Source organism: Berghia stephanieae, chromosome 13, assembly GCF_034508935.2.
Source record: "Berghia stephanieae isolate SIO BIC M18660-M18661 chromosome 13, UCSD_Bste_1.3, whole genome shotgun sequence".
NCBI lineage: Eukaryota > Metazoa > Mollusca > Gastropoda > Nudibranchia > Aeolidiidae > Berghia > Berghia stephanieae.
In genome coordinates this window covers 11,884,477-11,894,830 of record NC_088372.1, presented here as the reverse complement: position 1 = coordinate 11,894,830, position 10,354 = coordinate 11,884,477, and the positions used below count along the sequence as shown (strand labels likewise).

The window sequence follows — 10,354 nt, the reverse complement described above, 5'->3', positions numbered from 1 at the left end:
TTCCAAAGCATTCAAGAGGGTAAGAACATCAAGCGATCCTACCAGTGTGTCGAATAAGCGAAAACATAAAGGTAGGCGGATACTCGATAGGCTTTCTACAGATTGATTGATTGATTGATAATTAGATAGATAGATAGATAGATAGATAGATAGATAGAAAAGAGATAGACAGATATATGGATGGATAGATAGATAGATATATAAATATAAATATATATATATATATATATATATATATATATATATATATATACTTATATATATATAGATAGATAGGTAGATAAATAGATAGATAGATAAATAGATAGATAGATAGATAGATAGATAGATAGATAGATAGATAGATAGATAGATTGGTGAAATGTAACAATAAACAGATTGATACACATATAGTGAATGAGTGAGTGGGCGTGAGTGAGAGCGAAAGAGAGAGAGAGAGAGAGAGAGAGAGAGAGAGAGAGAGAGAGTCACATAGAGAGAGAGAGAGTGAGTGAGAGAGGAGAGAGAGACGGAAAGAAAGAGGGAAATAGATAAAGGGAGAGGGGGTAGAAAGGAGAGGAGAGGGGGGGGGGTATAAACATGTCATAATAATGTCATAATGTTATATAAAAATGCATATTTTCAATTTCAAGAAATCCTCTCGCGATTATAAAAAGACAACAACAAAAAACAACAACAAAAAAACAGTTATCGTGAAACGCCGAAGGCATTGCAAAGACATATTGAGATGCAACAGGTCGAAAATAGCATAAAATAATATGGCGAAAATAGAACATAGAACAATTTCCATTGCATGTCGAACAGTGATGACGACATCAATGAGGATGATGATAATATCGATGATGAGGAAGATGATAAACTGCAAATCCGATCCAGTCGTTCTACTTTGTATGCGTCATCTAGCGGATACAAGGGGAGAGAAGAAGAGAACAAAGTATGGGTTATTAAATATATGATGACAAACAGGAAGTTGTCTGGACTTCCGTCATTGTTGCATGTCCTCATGATGACGATGTCGAATGTTTGGAGTGTTCATTTTGGTTTATGTCTTTTACACAATACGTAAAATTAGAAAAGGGATTGAAGGTGAATTAAGATGGAATGTTTATGGAATAGAATCATTCCTTTTACAGTGCTTCAATTCCATTAGTCTCATGATGATGATAATGATGATGATGATGATGATGACGACGATGATGATGATGATGATGATGATGATGATGATGATGATGATGATGATGATTGATGATGATGATGATGATGATGATGATGATGATGATGATGACGACGATGATGATGATGATAATGATGATGATGATAATGATGATGACGATGATGATGATGATGACGATGATGATGATGATGATGATGATGATGATGATGATGATGATGATGATGATGATGATGATTCATATCATGGGTGCAATTGGAAAAGACTTTGACAAAGAGGTAACGAGTTATTGAACAAACTACGACTCCCTCAATGAAAATCGCTTTGTTCGCGTTTGGATCTCGTATTTACAAGTGGCCCTATCTGTTTCAAATGAAGGTACTTGTCTTTTTGAGTTCTAGCGGGCCGAAAAGTTTTTGTTTTTTTTTTCTTATGTTGAGAGGTTTCAGGGGGCCATATCTTTTCTCTATGGGTTGTGTATTTTCTGCATCGCTGCAGTGCGGCTATATGGTCTAGTGGTATGACACTCGCTTTCGGATCGGAAGGTCCTGGGTTCGAGCCTCGCACTCGGCGCATAGTTGAGTCCTTGGAAAAGGCTCTTTACTCACATTCTCTCACCGTACTCAGGTATAAATAAATGAGTACCTGGCCGTTAACAGCATTGTCTTTGTCCTAAAAATTGAAATAACGCCTTACAGGCGTCATGTCCCGTCCTACATGTTAAATGTTGCTGTTGACCAGGGACCCCTTGTAAAGCGCTTTGAGCACATTTAGTGGATATTGCGCTATATAAAGCTCAATTTAAAAAAAAAATAATTATGCTCTGCATCTTCCTCCCCCTCACCAAATGAGAAGACCTGTGACCGTGTCAGTTTTATGCGTCTGTCCATATACTTTTTGAGTCTATTATGTTACATTTTACACCCGAGTACGGTGAGAGAATGTGAGTAAAGAGCCTTTTCCAAGGACTCAACTATGCACCGAGCGAGGGTCGAACCCAGCACCTTCCAGTCCGAAAGCGAGTGTCATACCACTGGACCACATAGCCGCACAGAAGAGTAAAATTTGTGTTTTTGTCAGTTTAAGAAATTATATTCATTCATTAAAGTTAATAAGAATTACTTGGATAAACAAATATCAAGTCTCATATTTTAAACAGCAAATTCAGTTTTAGCATTCAGATCACCCCTACAGTTTCGAGTCAATGGGTCACAATAATAATTGTTTAGAGCAAATATGATAATTAGAGTTTCAAATAATATGATATAAATATTGAGCGAAAATGAATATTAAACTTTCACTAATTTTAAAATCATGATTTTAAGCGCATCCTTCTACATTAAATCATAAAGCATCAAAAAACATGGTTCGAGCCTCGCTCGGTGCATAGTTGAGTCCTTGGAAAAGGCTCTTTACTCACATTCTCTCACCGTACTCAGGTGTAAAATGAGTACCTGGCCGTTAACAGCGTTGTCTCTGTCCAAAAAAATTGTAATATCGCCTAACGGGCGTCATGTCCTTTCCTAGATGTTAAGTGTTGCTGTTGGCCAGGACCCCTTGTAAAGCGCTTTGAGCACTTTTATCAGGATATTGCGCTATATAAAACTCAATTTTTAAACAAAATTTATACTGTTTTATGGCGATGAGTCACAAATGATTGATTGCTTTACCGCAATGTATTCCTTTAGAGGCCATGATCTGGAATATTTGATATCTTGCACGATGGACTTCACAGGAGACTGTATGTGCTTGGCAGGCCAAGCTAAGACACTCTGTAAAATCTGTCATCACTCTGTAGAAATTTAAAAATAATAACTTATATGATTTTTTAAAGGGGCTACAGTGAAATTTTGTTGTATAAAACTGTACGTCATTAGTCCATGAAGCTTGGAAAACAGTAATTTACGATTTTACTAGGAGGTGCACTTGTACTTAATTACCGGAGGCGGTATGTGCTTGGTACGCCATGCTAAGGCACTAGGTAAAATCTGTCATCACTCTGTAGAAATTTTTTTTAAAATTGATTTTATTAAAGGGTTGCAGTTCAATTTATGTGTAGAACACTGTACGTCATTAGTCTATGAAGCTTTGGAAACAGTAATATACGATTTTACTAGGAGATGCATTTGTACTTAATTACCGGAGGCGGTATGTGCTTGGCACGCCATGCTAAGGCACTCTGTAAAATCTGTCATCACTCTGTAGAAATTTTTTCTAAAAATTGATTTTATTAAAGGGTTACAGTTAAATTTATCTGTAGAACACTGTACGTCATTAGTCTATGAAGCTTTGAAAACAGTAATATACGATTTTACTAGGAGATGCATTTGTACTTAATTACCGGAGGCGGTATGTACTTGGCACGCCATGCTAAGGCACTCTGTAAAATCTGTCATCACTCTGTAGAAATTTTTTTTAAAATTGATTTTATTAAAGGGTTGCAGTTCAATTTATCTGTAGAACACTGTACGTCGTTAGTCTATGAAGCTTTGAAAACAGTAATATACGATTTTACTAGGAGATGCATTTGTACTTAATTACCGGGGGCGGTATGTGCTTGGCACGCCATGCTAAGGCACTCTGTAAAATCTGTCATCACTCTGTAGAAATTTTTTTAAAAATTGATTTTATTAAAGGGTTGCAGTTCAATTTAGCTGTAGAACACTGTACGTCGTTAGTCTATGAAGCTTTGAAAACAGTAATATTATACGATGTTACTAGGAGATGCATTTGTACTAATTACCGGGGGCGGTATGTGCTTGGCACGCCATGCTAAGGCACTCTGTAAAATCTGTCATCACTCTGTAGAAATTTTTTTTAAAATTGATTTTATTAAAGGGTTGCAGTTCAATTTAGCTGTAGAACACTGTATGTCGTTAGTCTATGAAGCTTTGAAAACAGTAATATTATACGATGTTACTAGGAGATGCATTTGTACTAATTACCGGGGGCGGTATGTGCTTGGCACGCCATGCAAAGACACTGTACATAAACAACTTGAGCTTTTATATATCACAATATCCACTAAACGTGCTCAAAGCGCTTTACAAAGGGTCCCTGACCAACAGCAACACGAAATATGTAGAACGAGACATGACACCTGTATTTTCGACAGAGACAACGCTATTGACGACCAGGTACTAATTTTACACCTGAGTACTGTGAGAGAATGTGAGTAAAGAGCATTTTCCAAGGACTCAACTATGCGCCGAGCGAGGCTTGAACCCAGGACATTCCGATCCGAAAACGAGTGTCATACCACAAGACCACATAGATAGAACGAAGTTGACGTCACTCAGATCATTGTTATTGTTTTTTGCCATCCATGTTTATGAGTAATTCTCACTAAACTGTCTTAATCAGACTATATAAGTTCATGGTTACACATAGTTCTGTGTTTTGGCCCGTTATACTTCCGGATGGCAATGTTGTGAGCGTCTTAGCCAAGCGCATACTATCAATATTACGTTATAAGTTGTTATATAGGATTCAGGTCTCGGTTAGATCACTATATCAGTGAGCAAAGAATTATTATTTTGAGAGCATAATTCTACACCGCCCTGTGACGAGATTGGCGAGAGGTTTCGAGGCTGTCCTCAAGTCGTGCGGTGACGAGACTAAAGACTGTCTGGAAACTTCCAGCGTGGGGAGATGTATCCATACGCTACTATGTACTGTTAGTTTGATCAACAAAGACGTTGGAGGGGGAAGGGACGGGGGTTACCATCCATATCTTAATGATCAAACTTTGATATTTCTTGAGCCTCTGAATCAATGTTGTCTGTCTCTTTCAATAAAGAAGATTACATTAAATTTCCTTCCATTAAATTTTTTTGCGTGCTTTTATCATTTTGTACTCTTTTCATAGCATCCCCTTTTCGTTTTGCTTTGTTTGTTTTTACTTTTTAAATTTTATTTTTTTAATTCTTATTTGTTGTCGTTCTGTTCATTTATTTTTAAGGGGGGGGGAGGGTTCTGTCTGTTTTTGTTTGTTTGTTGAGTTGTTTGTTTTTGTTTGTTTTTTCGTTTTGCTTTCATTTTGTTTTTGTAATGGGTGTTATATTTCATCGCAAAAATAGCATGAGACAGTTGTTGAATTTAAGTGTTTGCTTTATCTACGGTAAGAAATAAAATGGTTTGATTATGAACAGAAAATGTGAAATAGCGTATGAAACAGTAACAAACAAAGAAGAAATCGGTAAGTTGGTCCAGTGGTATGACACTCGCCTTTGGATCAGAAGATCCCGGGTTCGAGTCCCGCTCTCAGCGGCACACAGTTGAATCCTTGGAAAAGGTTCTTTACTCACATTCTGTCATCGTACCCAGGTGTAAAATTAGTATCTGGCCGTAAACAGCGTTGTCTCTGTCTGAATTTTTAAAATTGCAATATTATCACCTAACAGAAGGCATGTCTCGTTCTACATGAGAAGCGTCGCTGATGGCTAAGGACCCCTTGTAAAGTGCTTTGAGCACGTTAAGTGGATATTGCCCTTTATAAAAGCTAGCTAAATGCTCAAATTTTGGGGTTTTATTTTAAAGAATGGAAAAGTCAAGAAAAAAATTATACAATCTCCCAAAAATCTGCCTGGCGACCAAATCTTATACCTATTGATTACCAGTCAGACGTGACACCATATCCTTGTCCGGCACTGTTTCATACCCACCTTTGTGCGGCTATGTGGTCTAGTGGTATGACACTCGCTTTCGGATCGGAAGGTCCTGGGTTCCAGACTCGATCGGCGCAAAGTTGAGTCCTTGGAAAAGGCTCTTTACTCACATTCTGTCACGGTACTCAGGTGTAAAATGAGTATCTGGCTGTTAACAGCGTTGTCTCTGTCCGAGTCATGTCCCGTTCTACATGTTAAGTGTTGCTGTAGGCTAGGGACCCCTTGTAAAGCGCTTTGAGCACGTTTAGAGCGAGAGGAAATTGCGATAATATATGAAAGCTCAAGCTCATGTTGTTTTTTGTCATTTCTTCTCCACATTAACCAGTTAAGTGCTGTACTCTGGAAACAAACACGTATTTAAAATTTGGCCAGAAAACTCGTCCTTCGAATATCGATCAACTGAAATGACCCTCATCTTGGTAAAAACTCTCAAACCTAAGACCTCGCAAAGTCTCAGGTTTGAGAGGTTTATTTTCCAATATAAATCAATTGATATTTGAAGGACGAGTTTTCAGGCCAAATTTTAAAATAACGTGTTTTTTCCAGAATACTGCAGTTAATTGGTTCAGCATAATATAGTAAAATAATGAAAAACGTGCTTCTTAAAAACCGCATATTTTTTATTCTATTTACATTTCATTATCTAGTCTTCCGGTTTCAGCAAGCAGGCAATATTTTTTTTTTCGAGGAAGCAGAAAAATGAAATATTATAAAGACCAGCCCAAGTATTTTCCTTTATCCTTTTGGCTCATGTAATCGATTTTTCCGATTAGTTCCACCAAAAACCACAACATCGGTGCTGGTGAGAGAGAGAGAGAGAGAGAGAGAGAGAGAGAGAGAGAGAGAGAGAGAGAGAGAGACCTGCACGAACATTTGTGTGGGTTAGAGTTACGTAGGGGGCTAAGATTCCAGGCGTGGATGGATAATTAAAGACAAATATACATTGTTAACTCTCTCTCTCTCTCTCTCTCTCTCTCTCTCTCTCTCTCTATCTATCTATCTATTTTTATCTCTCTCTCTATCTTTCTCTCTCTCTCTCAATCTCTCTCTCTCTCTATCTCTCTCTCAATCTTTCTCTCTCTCTCTCTATCTATCTTTCTCTATCTATCGATCTTTCTTCGCCACCCCCTCTCTCTCTCTCTCTCTCTCTCTCTCTCTCTCTCTCTCTCTCTCTCTCTCCCTCTCCCTTTCAACAAATATATTATTATTATTATTATTATTATTATAATTATTATTATTATTATAATTATTATTATTATTATTATTATTATTATTATTATTATTATTATTATTATTATTATTATTATTATTATTATATCATTATTATTATTATTATTATTATTACTATTATTATTATTATTATTATTATTATTATTATTATTATTATTATTATTATTATTATTATTATTATTATTATTATTATTATTATTATTATTATTATTTTTACATACCCACAAGGATGCTTGGCGGAACTCACGGTCAGATCCCGTTTGCGCATGCCCTGTGTACACTCTACAATTCCCTGTACACAAGCATTTCTGGCGTGGACAACTGTCTCTGAGGAAAAAAAACCAGCAAATATTAATTTATCGTAACATGTCTGATTGACTTGTTGAAAGAATCAGGTTGGTGTTAAGAGCCATACGCTTCTATTTAAAACGTGACATTTTATATAGCGCAATATCCACTAAACGTGCTCAAAGCGCTTTACAAAGGGTCCCTGACCAACAGCAAAACGTAAGATGTAGAACGAGACATGATGTTGAGAATAAAAATTTTATTCAACGATTGCAGAATATTTGCGCACATTTTATTCGTGTGAAATATGGTGTAAAAGACAGCTGATTGGCAATTATAAATAATGTTTTGGTGCACATCCAAAGTTTTTCTTTTTCTTTTTTTTTTCTTTTTTTTTTTTTTTTTTTTTTTTTTTTTTTTTTGGTCAAATTGTCATTTAGGCACATGAAGAAAGATAGAAATTATGGCGAATAAAAGCACTACTACTATACAACTGGTCACGAAATTTTTGACGATCTTACATGGAGGGGTGGAATAAACGTATTCTTTCATTTCTTTATATCTATTAAACGAGTTATTTATATCGTGCAATAACACATACTTGAACGCTCAAAGTGTTATTGGACACGATAAAAATATATCGTTTAATAAATACAAAGAAATTAAAGAATTGTATATTGATACACCAAAATCCTGTTAAAGAAAAAAATCACTTTTCACAATGTACGCCATATGCCACAACGCGCAAAAAATTATGAGAAAATAAGGAGTCACTTTTGATTTGGACTCAACATAATTTTGAAGTTGTACAATATTCGAAAATTAGTCTATTCGTGTTAAACCATCACAACTTCTGATAACAAAAAAAAACTTTATTCATACCAATGGCCTTACATCCGTAGGCTATTGGTTTTTCACCACATCATCGTCTCGCCAATATAAATTTGAGATTTTAAAATATGTCTTAGTACAATATTATAAGGGGCGAATTGACCTAGTGAATTGTTAAGGCATTGCATTGTGACTCGGAACGTCCTGGGTTCGAGCCCCGCTTCGGGCACTTCCATTTTCTTCGTTGGACAATATCATTAACTCCCAATTTTCCCACTTTGGACAATATGGGTGATTCCTGTTGACACGTTGCGGCATGTTACAATGTTTGGAGATCTGTTGTTCAAGTCAAAAGACGGCAAAGAACCTTTAAAAGAAGACCTGCTCAAGTTGATGCTAAGACGATCAGAACTTGTCCTGACAAACTCATCACCACTGGATCTGTGGCTGATATTCAAAGAAGCGAATTCGATTTCTTGTGAAATCAGTTGATGCGGTTCTCGGTCGGCCTGAGAAGCTGGTGACGAATGCTGGTTCCCATATGGAATTTTGGTATGATACTCGTTTTCCTGGGTTCAAGCCTCGCTCGGCGCATTGTTGAGTCATTGGAAAATGCTCTTTGCTCACATTCTCACACCGTACTCAGGTGTAAAATGAGTACCTGTGTGTTAACTGCGTTGTCTCCCCTAATATGCCCCGTCCTAAATGTTAAGTATTTCTGTTGGAGAAGGACCCCTTGTAAAGCGATTTGAGCATGTTTAGTGGATATTGCGCTATATAGAAAATCTCAATAAATAAGATCGTAAATAAGCTCAATAATCATTTGGGTTATCAAACGTGCAAAAATTACACGCCGAATGAGGAGATGAAAAATCTATAATTTCTCAAAATGACATAAACTAAGATTTTACAGTTCTAGACATTTTAACTTTAAATAATCCCCTTTTTTCCTTTTCTTTTCTTTACAAATGATTCATCCGGACACAACGCCTATTTGAGGCGATGGGTTACATTCACTTACGTAGGCTGGGGTTCCCGATAGCCCAGTTGATAGAGCACTCGCTTCACACGTAAAGGGACCAAGATCGATCACGGATGCAGTCCAGATTTTTTTTTTATGACCGCCCCTGTCCACCCAGCAGTGAATGGGTAGCTGAGTCTGTTAGATTTGGCCGAAAGTACCTCGCGAAAGACTAGCGTCCTATCCACAGGATAGCAAGCAATTGCTATTGTCCGTTTCACGCTATAGAAACCGGGATACAGCCCGACTCCATGGGGGCGAATGGCTCTGAAGGACTACTACTTTTAAGTTAGAAAAGTGGGTGGAGCAGGCACTTATGTTGATAACAACGAGAGATGAAGTGAGTAGTAAAAAGGGCCAGAAGACAACAGCAGAGAATAAAAATTTCGCGGGGTGATGGGGGCTTGAACCCGCGACCTTACTGTTAAGACAACTCCGCCTGGCCGAGGAGAGCGTGACTCTACCGTATGAGCTATCTAGAGAAAAAACATTATAAATCTGATCATGTTTTGACTTTTATACATTCTGATCACATGATATGTGAAAAAGTTCTAGCCAGCATGAAGAATAAAAAGTACCGAATACTCACTTCATCTCTTGTTGTTACTTTTAAATTACTTACGTCGGCATAAAACCAGCAGCAACAACAACAAGCAATATATAGAAGACGGAATCATCTCCAACTCCAGCCACGCCTTTGATTCTATTAGTATCTCCTTTGGTTTCCTTGCGTTCTTCTCTCTGGCCCACACTATATTCTATATAAATTAGATTGTCTTTTTCCCCCAGACCAGACCAGCCAAACAGCAGCGACAACTCTGTAGACGATAAAAGGAAGAAGAAAAAAAGAGATAAAAAAACAAAATCGGATTTATGGAATATGTGATTTTCTGCGTCAGTCTTGTGTTATAAACATATAAATACGCTTCAACAGTCGTAACGTCACTTCCTTCGTAATGACACACTGTAACTTAGTAACTGGCTCTAAACTATCGGAACGATGGCAGACGCCCTTATGAAATATTTCTCCGACGAGCATAAAATCGTATCCAGAGGAAAACAGCATTATAAATCTGATCATGTTTTAACTTTTACACATTCTGATCACAAGACATATGAAAAGTTCTAGCCAGCATGAAGAATAAA

The 10,354-nt window shown here is 37.0% G+C and overlaps 1 protein-coding gene across 1 annotated transcript; it reads right to left on the bottom strand.

Annotated features, from left to right (window-relative positions):
* Window positions 1-297: 297 nt before the first annotated feature.
* LOC144958877 (uncharacterized) lies at window positions 298-10,024 on the bottom strand. Its single transcript, XM_078891131.1, has 4 exons — window positions 9,831-10,024; window positions 7,290-7,395; window positions 2,842-2,963; window positions 298-899 (listed from the first exon to the last, which is right to left on the bottom strand). The coding sequence occupies exons 1-4, from the start codon at window positions 9,883-9,885 to the stop codon at window positions 688-690; spliced, it is 495 nt and encodes a 164-aa protein (XP_078747257.1). The 5' UTR covers window positions 9,886-10,024; the 3' UTR covers window positions 298-687.
* Between the last annotated feature and the right edge of the window lie 330 nt (window positions 10,025-10,354).